The 15,529-nt window shown below is 44.9% G+C and overlaps 2 protein-coding genes across 3 annotated transcripts in view; one reads left to right on the forward strand and one right to left on the reverse strand.

The window, feature by feature from the left end:
- Nucleotides 1-15,529, reverse strand: part of SHANK1 (SH3 and multiple ankyrin repeat domains 1) — a 1,619,594-nt gene that overhangs the window by 911,161 nt on the left and 692,904 nt on the right. Inside the window, exon 13 of the mRNA XM_086930109.1 lies at nucleotides 12,603-12,681. Coding sequence (XP_086786235.1) covers nucleotides 12,603-12,681 — 79 coding nt within the window. The remainder of the gene's footprint in view (nucleotides 1-12,602; nucleotides 12,682-15,529) is intronic.
- The window catches only part of LOC147701436 (uncharacterized), a 166,366-nt gene continuing 151,290 nt past the window's right edge, over nucleotides 454-15,529 (forward strand). For both annotated transcript variants that reach the window (XM_086930108.1, XM_086930107.1), the window contains exons 1-3: nucleotides 454-545; nucleotides 1,265-1,346; nucleotides 1,680-1,796. In XM_086930108.1, coding sequence (XP_086786234.1) covers nucleotides 1,742-1,796 — 55 coding nt within the window. In that variant the 5' untranslated portion in view covers nucleotides 454-545; nucleotides 1,265-1,346; nucleotides 1,680-1,741. The remainder of the gene's footprint in view (nucleotides 546-1,264; nucleotides 1,347-1,679; nucleotides 1,797-15,529) is intronic.

Raw genomic sequence — 15,529 nt, forward strand, 5'->3', positions numbered from 1 at the left:
ATTTACTCATGGAATAATTGTCTCCATGTAAACCTTTTTGGGCTTACGTAGTGCTGTGTTTTTCGTTTATCTTCTGGTATTCGATATTCGGGATCTGGTATTAAACCAATCCATCATGTCGGCCGTTTTCGGTTTCACTAACATCAGTGGAGTAGGGAGCTGATCACGTGTCTCCCCGCAAGAACTTCGGCCTCTCATATCACGTGACCAGGGTTTTGGCTAAATTTTCCTGAGGTACAATTGCTTATAATATTTGCTAAGTGTCACTTGACATTTCGTTTTAACACCCTATATTAGTTTCCCATTTCCTTTTGATAGGTGGAGACTGCTATCCGTTATAGTCTTCCTCTTTATTTTACGAATATCGTCACGTGCCTTTCCAACATGGCGGCCGTTTCTCCTAAATCAGTTTCCCTCTAGTAGCTGTATGTGCGGCCAGGTGTGCCCTCACATGACTGGGTCCTGGGTCTTTAAAGGATCGGCTTGTGTAAACCATGGTGCTTGGCGTTTTTCGCGGGGCGGTTCATCTGTCGTCTTAACGTGAGGTAAGCCTTCCATGTGGGAGTTTGTTAATGCCTGACGGACCTCTGGTTCTCGTGATTAGATTTAGTCATGACTCCTGTTTTTACATCTAGGCTGGGGTTCCTTATTCTATATCTTTGTAAACTTGGAGTGTAAGTCCTTATCATCTAACTTACTCGTGTTTAGACAACTTGGAGAGTGATTTTCCACCTAGTAACTGACTCGTTTTCAGATATATTGGTGTTTGGGTATGATTGAAACGGGACATTTTTAATATCAAAATCGGGGCTTTTTCAAATATCCATTTGTCAGTTGATTCAATATGGAATGTTTTACCTGCTGACCTATTTGTCTCTTGTTATTCTTATTTTTTCATGTTGAGCACTGTGTTTTAAATAAGTTCGATTTTCTTGTTTGTGTACTTAAAACTCAGTTGGAATGGAAGGGGTACAGAGTGATTTCTTCCTCTCTTTTTAAATTTTAAATTACTTCTGCATACATGCTGGATGTTGGACTTCAACCCTGGATTATATTTCAGTGATGGTATTTGTGTAAGTTAACTTTTGTGGTGATTACCCAGACCTAAGTATGTAGTTTCTTTAACGAATACTGCTTCTTCTTTGCTTTGTCATCTCCACCTTTCCATTGAGCTTTTTGTTCAACTGACGGCCTGAGATATGTTTCTTACAGTTAAACGTTAGCTTAGGATATTTTCCAATGTTATATATTTTTTTTGTTTCAGATTCATTAAACTGTGCAGCTTATCAAGGACTGCTTTTCTCCGTGACATTCTATATAATAGTCGATATGAATATAAAATACATGTAAGTTACAAAGATGGTCTGAAAACATATTTCCAAATTTATTCCCAATAATTCTTTCTGAATTATAGTATGTAAACTTTCATACTTAGTTTACTTTGATTCTTTTCCGACTGTGATATTTACCCTTTCTCTGGGATTTACTATTTTCCCAAATGACGTTAGTTTGGTCTGCTTTTTCAAACTGTGATGTCCTGTTTAAACTGCTCTTTGAGAGACTATATTATGGGTCATGGGCACATTTTACTTGTCTCTTTAGATTAGCTGCTTAATTTTTTCAATCCAGCCACTTCCCTTTAAGATGTGGGCCCTTAGTACGTCTTTCTTACTTTTCAGGTAACATCCATAGGAACTTGCATACTATTGCCTTTTGACTGTCATTTACCTCGGCCCCCGTGATGCTCGTTGGACTTACAAGTGGAGAATTTAGTTATTTCTTCCTTTGCTTCTCTGGTGAGGTTTTATAATTTTTTATTTATATTATGTTTTTCATTAATTATTATGGAACAGTTCCTAATATTTGCATATGTCTGTTCTGTGTTTCCTCTACTTCAAGAGTAATATCCTTGTTCATCTGGATTCCACTCGAATCAACATATTGGTTTTGCACCTATCAAGCCATATTATTTTTACCCAAAAACCCACATAGGTTTCAGATCACTTGACCTTGGTGAGACCTTTTCTCTTCTTCGTCCCCTCTTTTTTTTGTTGCTGTTGTTGTCATTTTTGGTCATTTTTTGTCAGTTGTTGTAATGTTTTATCAAATTCGTAATAGGATTTGTCTTTCTTCCTTTTCTTCAACTTTCTTCCATCACCTTGACTACCTCCGCTTGCCACCTTTTCTCTTTCTTTTTCTTTTTTTATTACTGGTCCATTTTCTCCATATGTTTGACTTATGTAGTCATGTTGAATGACAGTAGGATTTCATATTTTATGATTGTTCTATTTTTATATTTGTATGTAATGTTCTCTGATGTTTATCCCATGTGCCATCTCTTTTCGTATGTGCTGCACCAAATATTATTTTTAAATGTCGTTTTTTATGTCTTGTAATTTTATACATGTTTTGTATGTATCATTAATGTTTTTATATGTTTCACATTGGTTTCAGCCCTGACGAAGCTCCCAAGTTTGGGGAGCGAAACGCGTTGGCTGTCTTATGCACCTTCAAAAAGAAAAAATCAATAAAGAAAAATATATTTTTTTTTACATGACTCATTGCTTCTGGAATTTACTTTGATTTTGGTGCTGCCTCCACGTGTCTTTGAACTTTTCTCTGGAAATCCAGTGGGACCCAACCACAGCAGGTCTCGGAGGTTGTACAGCATAAGAGACTTACGATTACATGGGATTTTGAAGTTTAAGGTGCTTTCTTTGTTGGTCCGTTGTGGAAAATTGTTTTTCTGCATACGGATGTAACACTCCCGCTCTGCATTGGGAGCGGTTCTAGCGGAGTCTGATTACTTTCTCCTCTGTGCAGGGCTATATATGAGAGTACGTGGCGTGATGTTCCCCTACACCTCCTGTGCTCCGGTCCTCTGAATTCCTGCGCTATTTCTTGTGTGAAGATCTGCAGTTGAGCTGCTAGGTAGTATAAGTCAAAGTCTGGGACCGCCAGCCCCCCTCGGCTCTGGGTCGGATGAGCGTCGCCTGTGCGACTCTGCGCCTGCCTGCGCCCCAGAGGAAAGACACTATTAGTGATTTCAGTAATTTGAAAGTGGAGCTGGGTATCCACACTGGTAGTGTCCTAAAATAATAGAGGAAGCGAGGGAGTGCAACCATCTTCAAGAGGGATATGCGGCCTAGCACCGATAGCGGGAGGGTGGCCCAGAAGGCCATGGTGCCCTTTAGCGCCCTCACGCCGCGGCCCACATTCCCCTCTAGCACATCCGTCGCCGAGTGATAGATGTGTACGCATAGGTATTTCAAGCAGGTGGATTCCTAGTTCACTGCTCGAACTAGGTTTGGTCTAGCCTCTACCTGCCTCACTGGGAACAGACATGTCTTGGACCAATTTACTTTCAAGCCGAGACTTCCCCAAAGCGTGAGAGCAGGCTTTCCGCCCCTGTCTTTGCTCCGTCAGCGTCCTCAAGGAAGAGTAGGAGGTCGTCCGCGTAAAGCGATATGTACTGTTGTATGCCTCTACTCACTAGGCCTCTGTAGTGTTTCCCTGTCCGAATCTCAACCGCGAGGGGTTCTACTGCCAAGGCGAACAATAACGGGGATAGGGAGCACCCCTGCCTCGTCCCACCGGGTATTGTGATGATATCAACAAGCCCATTCTCACTCTGGCCACCGCCGATGTATACAGTACTTTCGTCCATTGGAGGTAGTCCTCTCCTAAACCAAAACGTCTCAAAACTTTGTATAGATACTCCCATTCTAAGCTATCAAAAGCTTTCTCGATATCTACTGACAATATCATTGGATTTTGTGTCTCTGGGTGATCATCGTCTAGTAAACGCATCAATCTCCTGATGTTCGCGGTCGTGTTCCGCGTTGATATGAAACCAGATTGGTCTTCGTGGACTAGCGTGGCCATGTATTGTAACAATCGTGCTGCCAGTATGCTGCTCAGTATTTTGTAGTCAGTGGTTAACATCGATAATGGTCTATTTGAGGTTGCGTCCTCACTCTCTCTCCCTGATTTCAATAGCTGGATCACCAAAGCTTCAAGCATTGATTGGGGTAACTGTCTTTTGCCTCTTTATAGACTTCCTGTAGCCTTGGCGCCAACAGATCAATATATTTCCTGTAGAATTCTATGGGTAATCCATCTAATCCAGGAGTTTTGTTATGGGCCATACGTTTAATGGCACCTCGAATTTCCCCGAGCTCTATGTCTTTAACCAAGTCTTTTACTTGTTCTTGATCTAGTCCCGGCAAAGCCAGTTCGTCCATGAAAATGTCGATGGCAGGGTCCCCGACCTCTAGTTTACTTTTGTAAAGTGGTTTATAGTAGAACTTGAAGCATCGCAAGATTTCGTTATCAGCTTGGGCCATGTCACCTCCCTCCGTTTTCAACTCTAAAATGGGGGAACCTCTCTTTGTGGGGTTGGCCAGTCAGGCCAATAAAGTCCCGGCCTTGTCTCCCTCCGCATGCGCTCTCATCGTGTATGCCTTATGGTCAAAGCTGCGCAAGCGTTCTACTTCAACTGCTACTGCCTCTCAAGCTACACTAACCTCTTCTTGTAGATTCAACTTTGTCCAGATCACTGAGGAGTACTTTCCGTATTCCCGCATGCTTCCCTATGCAGAGTCCCCTGATGACCACTTTAAAAGCGTCCCATTCTGTCGCCCTTGTCGCAGTCATACCAGCGTTCTCCGCAAAATATTGTGTTATGCCCTCTTCCAGCGCGGTGTGGAAGAGCGGGTCATCTAGCGCTTCAGGGCGCAATTTCCAAGTAGGGACACACGAGATCCCAGCCATCCAAACCATGGTAATTAACAGGGGGTTGTGATCCGACACTGTTCTGGTTAGGTATTCAGTTCGCACAAAAGTTGGCATTACTGTCGGGGAGCATAGCACTGCATCTAATCGTGCGTGCAATTCATGCATGCTAGAGAAATAGGAGTAGTCTCGGTCTCTCGGGTGTTGCGCATGCCAGGCGTCTATCAGCCCCCAGCGCACCTGCCAATCTAGTCTACCTTTGGTCAAGCGATGCACCGGGGAATCCGTTAGTGGAGGGTGTAATCTGTCTATCGTGATATCCGCAACGGAGTTGAAGTCCCCCCCATTACTAGAGGACCTGCGAGATAATGCGCAAGGGCTCCGGACACCCCCGTCAGGAAACCCAAATGATCAACATTCTGTGCGTAGATACTACAAAAGGCAATGTCCCTGCCTCTTAGCTTCCCTTCTATAGCTACGTATCTGCCCTCGGGGTCGATCGTTTGCCTAGTCACCTGAAAAGGGACCCCCGCTCTAACCCAAATCAAAGTCCCCCTAGCAAATGCAGAGTATGTGGTGTTGTACACTTGGCCCCTCCATCTTCGCTGCAGGGCTATCCCTTCAGCCTTTGTTAAATGTGTTTCTTGGAGTAGTGCAATGTGTATACCCTGCGGAATAGATATGCATGAACTTTATGTCATCTCATCATAGTGTGGAGCCCCCTCACATTCCAGGTTATACATCTCAAATTAGTTGAATCAGCCATTGTCCCATAGCATTCTGCGCACCCAAAAATATTCTTCTGTTTCTGCGTCGTCAATGGTCCCTCCCCAACTATCCCCCAACTGTCCCGAACCCCCCAACCCCCCAAGAACTGGACCTAGTAACTTCCATCTAGTTCCCATCCAAACCATGACATCTGTCAAACAGCTGTTAAGCCCGACAGCAGACACTGTGGGCATGCCTTATGGGCAATAAGGGGGGACTGGTTACCAACGGGTAGCCGCCACCGTTCCTCCAGATCGCAGTGTCCAACTGAGCCCTCTATAGCCAGGTCCCTCTGATATCCCCCTTTCCCCCAGCAGGTCAGGGCCAAAACCTCTCAGCAATTCACACCCAGGAGTTTGTGCCAATATTCGATCTATGGATCGACCTTCTCTATAGTTCTGTGCATCATCTTTCCCACATATCCTCAGCTGCCTCCCGTCGCCTCACTCCTCTCCATTCTCACATCCAACCTGCAGGAATAAGTCCGGCCAGTTCAAGGCGGCTCTCCATGAGCAGCCCCACATCTGCCTCAACCTTCGTCCAGCATTCCGTCTGCCGTGGCTGGTGTGACCTTCGGAAGGTGTGTACTGTCCGCCTCAGATTGCTCAGCATCTGGGCCATCTTTGTCTTTGTTGGAGTCTGTTCGTTCCGGAGATTGCCGGCCTTGTGGGCTCGACAGCGCTACCACCGCATCAAGTGCATTTTGTCGTTCCGCCTCCGTTTCTGGTGACAGCGGTCTCTTCAAGCTCCTTTGACGGCACCGAAGCCTCCTTGATCTCCTTTGGTGTGGAAGGTCCGTGGGGATCTGTATATTGTGTTCTGTCCCATCTTTACCTGCCCTGTATAGTTCCAACCATGCACATGCCTCTTCTGGTGTGTCATAGAAGCTCGTCGAACCATCTACAATGACCCGCAGTCTGGCCGGAAACAGAAGCGAATATTGGAATCTTTCTTCCCTCAGCTTTCTCTTGATAGCTATAAAGGAGGACCAGCGTTGTTGAGTTTCATAAGTGTAACCTGGGAATAGGTTTACTTTACTGTTTCCCACCTTGTACGGGCTCTGCATTCGCGCTCTCTGTAGCAGGAGGTCTCTGTCACGATAGTGTAGCAATCTTGTCACTACTGGGCGCGGGGATTACCCCTTTTGGGGTGGTCTAGCGGGCACTCTGTGAGCTCTCTCTAGCGTGTAGAAGGTCAACAGGCCCTCAGGCGCCACCACTGTCTTGAGCCAGTTCTACAGATATTCCACCATGTCGTTCCCTTCCGTTTTTTCTGGTAGTCCCACTATACGGATATTGTTTCGGCGATTGTGCCCTTCTGCCTCCTCCGTCCCTTTTCTCCAGCGCTCCAATTCGATCCAGAGCATCTGATTAGGGTGATAGGTTGGTTTATACAGACTCATGCAAGGTCATATTTTGAATACGGCATTTCCTTTATTCCAGAATTTTGGTTTCAAATTTTTCTGTGACCATATATATTAATTATGGTACAGGGATTACCAGCCCAGGTAACTTAAATTCAACGTGATTTCTTTTTAAAATTCTTTTTGGCATCTTGATCCTCTTTACAGACACTGTGGGGTGCACGGTAATTTGGTCTTTATGTGATGACCATCTCACTATTTCGGAACTATACCTTCCACCTTTTCACAGGGGTGTGTATTACTCTTCTTTTTCTCACTATCTGATATTTGGAGGTGATGATTTAACTTATGGAAAAATATTTAATTATCATATTTTCTAATACCTTCATCTTGGGTGGTAGCCCTGATGAAGTCATTGTGGCATGACAATAGTGCCTGACGAAACACGTGTTGGCTGCTGAGATGTTTTGATGGGAGAACTATCAATAAATTTTATTTGGAAATACTACCAGGATTGAACATTGGGCCCCGGTGTCTCTTTACTTCAATACTTAATTTGAGTGGATCTCATCTCGATAAAGACTGTTGATACAATTGGATACAGCGAATTTACAATACGTCTGTTACAGTCATACTATATTTATTAATATTATGAGTGCTCAGTGAGAAATTACATAACTTGTAGTACCCAGAGTTTTCTTTGGGTGTGTGGGAAAGTATTGGTAACCTTTCCTTCTTGCTTGGCAGCACCTCTGTATATTTGTGACTTTACTTTGCCTATACTTATGCTGTGCGCCTAAATCTATACCTGGCTACCTTAATTGTCCTATAGAACATCAGACATGCTGACCTTGAGGGCAGATTGTACTGGTCCCATGGTCTGGAGCGTGTCCTCCACCGCTGTCACTCTATCTACAAGCTTGCCATGGTCCGCTCGCAAGAGACCCAGGCCCGTGGCTACCTGCGCTATATCCTGCTGCAGCGTTGCTTTGGTGTCCACTATCGCCGCCAAGATCTTGTCCATCTGTAGTTGCAGGCGCGGGTCGCATGGGTGGTCCTGCTCTTCATGTTCACCGTGTTCTGGTAGTTCCGTATCTGATTGTTGTTGTGCGCCTTCTTTCTTGCCTTTAGGTTTCCCCATGGTGGGTCGTCGCAGAGGTAAAGATCCTCCTCACACCCGTCTAGTCCAGAGGGTTCTCAGGGTCGCACAGCGACAAAGGGCACTTTCGTTCTCCCTATAACAGCCAGGTCAGCGCGTTGTTCGCCCTCTATTAAATCCCAGAGCAGTGTTGTGCAAGCGTGCCTTCTGGTCTCTCTAGTCCTCGTCTCTGCTGCCGTACAAGTGCCAGCAATTGTCCCTCAGCATGCACTCCATGTCTCCTCTGTGCGGTACCAAGTAGCTAGAAATGGGGACCCCCTCTCAAATGTACTTTCAGGTCAGGGAGTAGAGGGAAAAAAGACAATTAGAAGCAAGAAGAGACTCCCTCGTGACCTATAACCACTTTGCTACTGGGAAAAACCTCTAATATTGCAGGCATACACAAACCACATTTTCAACGTATTTGTTTATTTGTTTATTTTTGTATTTGAAGTCTTTTTATCATTTCTTAAATCATTTTTTTCTTTAAAATACAGATAATTATTCACTGTTTCACATACATTGCTTTAAATACATATACAAAATTTCTTTTATAATTCCATAATATGAAAAACCACAAATATCTTTTAAAAGCGAGACAGTTATAGTGACCAGGTCGAGAACCACATACATTCACACTCATTCACACATCCTAAACATACACAGCTCAAATATAACAAAAAAGCATCCTGTTGTTTTGCACCAGTTGTCCACTACACAACCAAAGGGTTGGATCTAAATAGGAAAATGGCCGACGCGTTTCGGTGGAAGAACAGCAATGAAGACCACCATCATCAGGACCAGCCAGGGGCAATTCAACAGTGGGTCTCGCAACCTGGAGTTTGTGTCTCCACACACTCTCCGTCAGAGAAGGAAGACAGTCAAAAGATTCTCAACTCCTATTGTTGTCACCTTAGGATGGTTTCGACAGAGTGAATCATTTGTACAGAATGACCTTCTACGGCATTGGTCCCGTGTCGCGTAAGGTAGACCACAGTTTCCTTCCTTTTTCCTAGTCAAAAAAATTTCTTATCATTCTGCACGAATCATATGATGCTTTTAGTTATGCCTCGTCAAATGCAGTAACTCTGGTATGATATATAGCGCTGTCAGCTGATAAGGTACCAAATTCATGAAATCAGCATACGTCCCAGAGCTCCGCCGAACATTTCAGCCATAGTTTCTAACCGCAGGCTCGGTGCGGTGCTCCCTAGGGCCACCAAAACCAAGTCCCTGGTGGTGGTCTCTCTGCTTCCCATCGTCAGGGCAGCATGTGATCAGGTCGGGTGGTGTAGATCGTCACTTCAATACCTGGCGGTGTGTTGCCAGCTCTTGTATGCTTCCCCACCGCGCTTCTCCACCATAAGGAAATAGTAGTATCTTGTAGCCAGCCCTGCTCAGCGAGGTCAGGACTTAGTGGCACTATCCCCCTTTGGCCTTCTGAGTAATTCCGCAGTCTCTGGGCTCTAGCCGTCAGCTCTCCGATGCCACGGGCCTCTCAGGGTAAAGTCTCAGCATTGTAAACCACCCTGCATGTAGTGGTCGTTATTTGTCCAGTTTCCCCTCTTGAGAGGTGTCCACGTTCTTCAACTCCTACGTGGGTCTTCCGCTCATTATTCTGGGTCTCTCCTGCAAACCACACCCATGGCGGGCCTCGGAGCACCACTGGCCGTCACCGCTGCAGAAATTACCAGGCTGATAGAGCCCTCACGGGCGTCAGGTGTTGCGGGCGTAGTTGGTGTTAGGCGTGGGGGTCGGGCTGCAGGCAGGGTAGCCGACTTACTCGGTCTCCGTTGTGTTGCTCGAGCTCCGTCTCGGGCACAGCACGACGGGGGCTGCCCCGATTCCAACCTCCAATCGAGGTCAGTGCAAATCGGCCATCACCCTTCCCAGATCTTTGTCTCCTTCTTCCAATGATGCTGGTTTTCGAGGCCTGGGGCTCCCGTCTCGCCGGGCTGCGCAGCAGTTTTAGGGGAGCGCCGATTGTCCAGGTCTGTGCGGCTCCCAGTCTCCCATATGTCTTGGTCCAGTGTGGATTTGGGCTCAGGGCGCTCCGGCGTGCCAGTTGTTGGTTAGTTGGCAGACCAGCTCCCATGCGGCGTTGATTCACAGGCGCCGTATCGCTCGTTTTGCCGTTGTCTGTCTTGGGTCCCACGTCCACTCTGTCGCCGCTGGTCAGGGTTGTTGCGATGCAGGGGGAGGGTCAGCTCAGCATTTCCCCCGTTCCGGTAGCATCAGCTCAGCGTCACGGTTTATTTTCTCCGCAACCTGCCGTCTGCTGCTTGCGTTAGTCGGACGCTGGTGTTCGAGCGCCTTCGGCCACTTCAGGTTTCGCTTTCCCCTGTCAGGCCGTCATGTTGGGCTGCACCGGCCAATCTTCTAACCACCAGATCTTTGGCCGACGATCATAAATCCGCACCAAACCTGCGTCGAGTGGTCCTGACCCCTTCTTTTGTCCCCTGAGTGGGTCAGGGGGGTCCGGGGAGTTTTTAAAGCAGGATTACTAAGGGCTCAGATACGGAGCTTACTCTCTAGGCGGCTTCCATCCGCGGCTCCCTTCAAACCCTCGAGAAATTGCAAGTTATCATGTAACCTTTTACTACATTGTGCATTATGTCTTAGCTAGACAGTCTGAATGCTGATATGTTGACTCAAGCTGCAAACAAAAAATGGTTCAGAGAATTCAAAAACGTGGGATTTTATAGCTATCTTAGTGATGGGAATACCCAGGCTTCCAAAGCTTGCATTTCAATGGTGCTTCGTTGATTGCTAATCAGAACTGGCTGATCTGTGCCAGGTAGATACAGTGCTGCGTGTACTAAAGATAAGTAGAGGTTTGAGACGTCAGAGTTATGAGCAAAATAGTAGGTATTGCTCCCTCAACACCATCCAAACTGCTTCACTTTGAATTAGGTATAGGAAGGACAGAAGACCTAAATAGGTTCTAGTTGTGACAACATGCTCATTAACCACAGGAGTTCCCAGTAAACACTTGCCAATTTTCACTGACCTGAGACCACTACAAGTACCATCGAAACATCTTCTCCATAACAAAGGAAAACATTTGTGTGAAAGTTCAGACACAAAAACGAGCATAGAATGCTGAGCAAACCAAATTCTGCGACAGGTAGGACTTAAAAAGTAGTCAAGAGAATAAGCAGCCGATTCACAAAGCGTTTTAATGCCTTGGTCAAATTTTAAACTTTGCGATTGCAAAATGTTTTTAAATGTACAAAACTTAAACCGTGTTAACTTACTGAATCGAAAAGTGGATGCTAGAATAAATATAGAACCGGGATTTGGAAGGGGCATGTGAAAGGCGTCCCTTCTAAATATCGATTCTTTAGCCTAAGAATTAATGTTTTGCAACTAAAATTCGGTTGCAAAACATTAATATTTTACCATCAAATCCTAGTTGGAGGTAACCATTCGCAAATAGGGAGGGGGCCCAAAGTCACCCAAAAATGTTTTAGGGCCACTGCCTGCTCCTGAAAAGATTTTAGTAGAATTATTCTTTTTCTTTTTGTAAACGCCACACGTTTTCTTTTCAGGAGAATGGGCTACACTTTAAAAACAAATTCTTTATTTAAAAGCAATCACATGTATAATTGATTTGCTGACCCCGCTGGCCCCCATGCCTGTGACTCTAAACCAATCATAATCAGTCGCAATGATGAGATAGGTCGAACTGCAACCCCCTGCAAATCAGTATTTTGTGAACCAACCTATAAATACATAGGTTGCTTCACAAAATACCAAAGCATTCAGTTAAAGTTGGTGTGCATCATGCATCCACTTCTACTGAATCCAGCCTAATAACTCACTAATTGCAAATGGTTCTTGCAATTTATGATTTTGATTTCTTATTAGGAATCATGGCTCCAGATATCTCTTTAACAAATTATCAAGTGCAAAAATCATTTGGACTAAACTGCATGGTAACAGCCCAGTGCAGCAGAAAAGTTACAACAAATGAATAAAGAAGATTGTCAGTGTAAACAATGGTGTGAAACATTCAGCAACAAAAACATTTTAACCTACTATTCTTTAGGGCCTTAATAATTGCAAAAGTATCTTCTGTCAATCTTATATCTAGGATACATACATTATTAAGAGGTGGACAGTTGTTTCTTACTGATATAATATCCCAAAGCTTTATGAGCACTATCACAATTTGTACTAAGCCCGAATTACCTGATTTTGTAAATTCCTCATTTTGCCTAACTAGCTGCCGAGAGAAGTGAGTGTGTTAATTTAGAGTGATTTAGAGTGACGATTGAGAGTTCGGTTTAAGATTTGTTTTTTCCATTTTTCTATTTTCATACCGTTTCTAATGATTGATGGATTTGTAGAGGAATTTAAAAAATAACTTGAATTGATATTGATTAGATCTATTTCATGTAAATATTTCCCAATTCACTATCGCTTCATCCACCACCACTCAGTCTTTGTTCAGCAAGTTGTTCATGGTACACCTTTGAGACATTTCACCTGCTCATTGCACCACGCTCCTGAGAGTCACAGTTTCACATGTCCTTGAAACCACATAGAGGGACTAGAGGAGAAGATGCACAGGTGTATTTAGAAGTCGGTCCTTACCTGGGAGCGTCAAAGCTGTCGTAGGAGCCCACCGTGTAGTGCCTAAACAGGCGCTTGGCTTTATCACTTCGGCTCTCCACTAGTGAAAGGAGGACAGAAAAGCTCAGTTGTGTGTCCAAAGATGTTATTAAATCAGAGGCAGAACTAAGATCTTTTTCACTAAAACAATGAAAGAGTTTGGCATAAGTTGAAATATCTAAACTACCTACACTTAAGTCATTGCTTCACACATTAAGGTACAGCAACGAACAATGATGCTAGCTTTTCTATAATCTCTCACCTTGAAGTTCCTCCTCCTGATGTAATGGGAAGTGACTAATCTTCCCAGTCACCATTTTGTTAACAACCCCATATGTCAATCAACATATATCCAATAAAAAAATTACAGCATTTCACTACTAACGTAAAAAAGCATTGACAAAAGCCAATTGTGTGGTCTGTTGTACAATAAAAATATTTTACCAAGCTTCACTAACATACACAACATGGTCAAAACATATGTATCACAGGTGATGCAATGCATACATTTCTCTCTCACAAAAACACACATACACACTATTATATGCAGAAAAGCTAAAGCATCATCACAAAATGGCAAGCCTGCGGAGAGAGCAACTTTGATATTGCAGTGCAGATGAAGGCATGATAAAACAAGAAGAAAAGGAAAACTTGGCTATAACTTACAAACTGGTAACATTTTGTACTGAATAAGAGATTTAGTCTGAGGGGGTCATATTGAATATTGTGTCTACTTCTCAAATATCTCACCTGAAGTGTTGTTACTAAGGCCACATCTGACATGCTGTGTCCTGGTATAACGACCACATCTAGAAAAACATATCAGGAGGAATTCTCTGAGGAATACTGTGAAGTGATTGAAGCTCAGGGGGCAGAGCTTGCCTAGCTCGAAGACGGCCGCTTCTTGAGGGAGCTCCTTCGGCTGCCAACACAATCCTTCACTATCCTGCGTCATATCTCTATCTCTGCATTCCTGGTCTACCGGATCGGTGCTACTAAGAAGTGCCACCAGGATCAGGGGTTAGAAGCTGTAGTCGGATATCTAGAGGCAGTGTAATATCGATAACTGTAGTTGGGCCGGCTGGAGGGAGACTGTGCCAGCTGCCGTAGTAGGAGCCCGCCAGAACTTGAGAGACAGTCGCTGCTGTCATTTATAGACCTCTGAAGCATACTAAATAACTACGTGGCACTGTCGCTCGATGTGATAGTGCTGCAGGACCGTAGGTGATCTGGCACTGGTGCTGCGACTGCATAACTAAGAACGGGCGGGACAGCACCCAGGATAACACTGATTTCAACACCATAAGTCTGCTTTACCCTACTACCTGAAGAATCCATTGAGCTGTAGAGGAGGCGCCACTGACTGACTCATTAGTTGCTGCGCAGCAGCCGGAAAATAAACTTCTTTCTGTATCTCATCCCCCCAGTGCCAATGCAATAATAACATGGGGAAAGCAGATAAGATACAGTCGAAGATACAATTTGGGCAACGCAAGCCACAGGTACAGCGCAGCGAGGACCACGAGATGCTGAAATCCGGGATCGGAGGGGGCTTTCGCAAAATCCTCACTGCGATGCAGCTCACACTAACGGCCATCAATGGGAAACTAGACGGCTTATGATATCTGTTACCCATGCCAATTGCCTCCCTTTTTTGAGAAGGATCAGGACCCTCATTAGAGTCTCAATACTGTAAAAGAGAAGCATGTAAGGACCATCAAACGGACACTATGCAACTGGCGCACCGAAGATATTTTGATATTTGATATTTATTGGAATTTGTATAGCGCGACTATCGCTCCGGAAGGAGCATCTTGGCGCTGAGCAAACAGAGAACCAGCAATGGAAAGCGAGGATCAGATGGCTGCGAGGACCGATGAGTCAGACTGAGGGAAAATCCAGGTCTTCAGAAGTTTCCTAAAAAGGCTTTCTGAGGGGGCATGCCTAAGGTTGGGGGAGAGACAATTCCATGCCCTGGAGGCCAAAAATGAGAAGGTCTTACCACCTTTTGTTTTTAGTTTTATTCGAGGTACAGTAACTAAATTGGCTCCTGACGACCTCAGGCAGCGAGATGGAATGTAACGCAGGAAGCGCTTAGCCAGGTAAGAAGGGCCAGTGTTCCTGGTGGATTTGAAGACCGTGACGAGAAGCTAAAAGAGAATTCTCTTGTGAAGGGGCAGCCAATGAAGAGTGTTAAGGGCTGCAGAGGCCGAGGATCTTCGGGGGAGTTTAAGAACGAGCCTGGCCGCTGGACACTTTGCAGTTTCTTGAGGGAGGATTTCTTTATACCTGCCAGGAGGCCATTACAATAATCCAGCCGGGAAAGGATGAGAGCAACCGCGACCGAGATGACTGATGAGCGACCCCCTTGCATAAATACCACTGCAGGGGTATCAAGCAGGCCACTTTTTTTGCTCCCATGTGTGCACCACACCTTTCTTTTAAAGTTGAGGGGGGGAGGGGATTGTAGGGAAAATGTTCCAATTACCTAGGACTCCATGTCCAGCTGCGCAGGCCATTATTCCAATACCAGAACAGTCTAACTCATGAGCAACTAAGAGACTCATAAGTAGATCATAATCCGGGTAAGGAGACACAGTTTTGCAGAGACACAAAACCAGAGCCCATTCAAAATCGCAATCCAGGCAATGGAAGACAGGCTTCACACAGGTAAAATACGTGAACCGGAAAGATAATCCATATGCTACACTTAAGGTAGCCAGCAGGCTAATCCAGCATCCGGTTACGAAACTGAAGCAGCCGGGACAGATTGTTGTGGGGCACAGGTTGTGCAGCCATTTTTCAGTAAGCAAACCAACAGCAGTATACCAGCAGCCAAAGCAAGAATCAATGGAAAATAGAATGAAAAAATGCTGGTATCACACCAAATATAGTTTGGAATGAAGTCA

The sequence above is a fragment of the Lissotriton vulgaris genome, chromosome 7, assembly GCF_964263255.1.
Source record: "Lissotriton vulgaris chromosome 7, aLisVul1.2, whole genome shotgun sequence".
NCBI classification, from domain to species: domain Eukaryota; kingdom Metazoa; phylum Chordata; class Amphibia; order Caudata; family Salamandridae; genus Lissotriton; species Lissotriton vulgaris.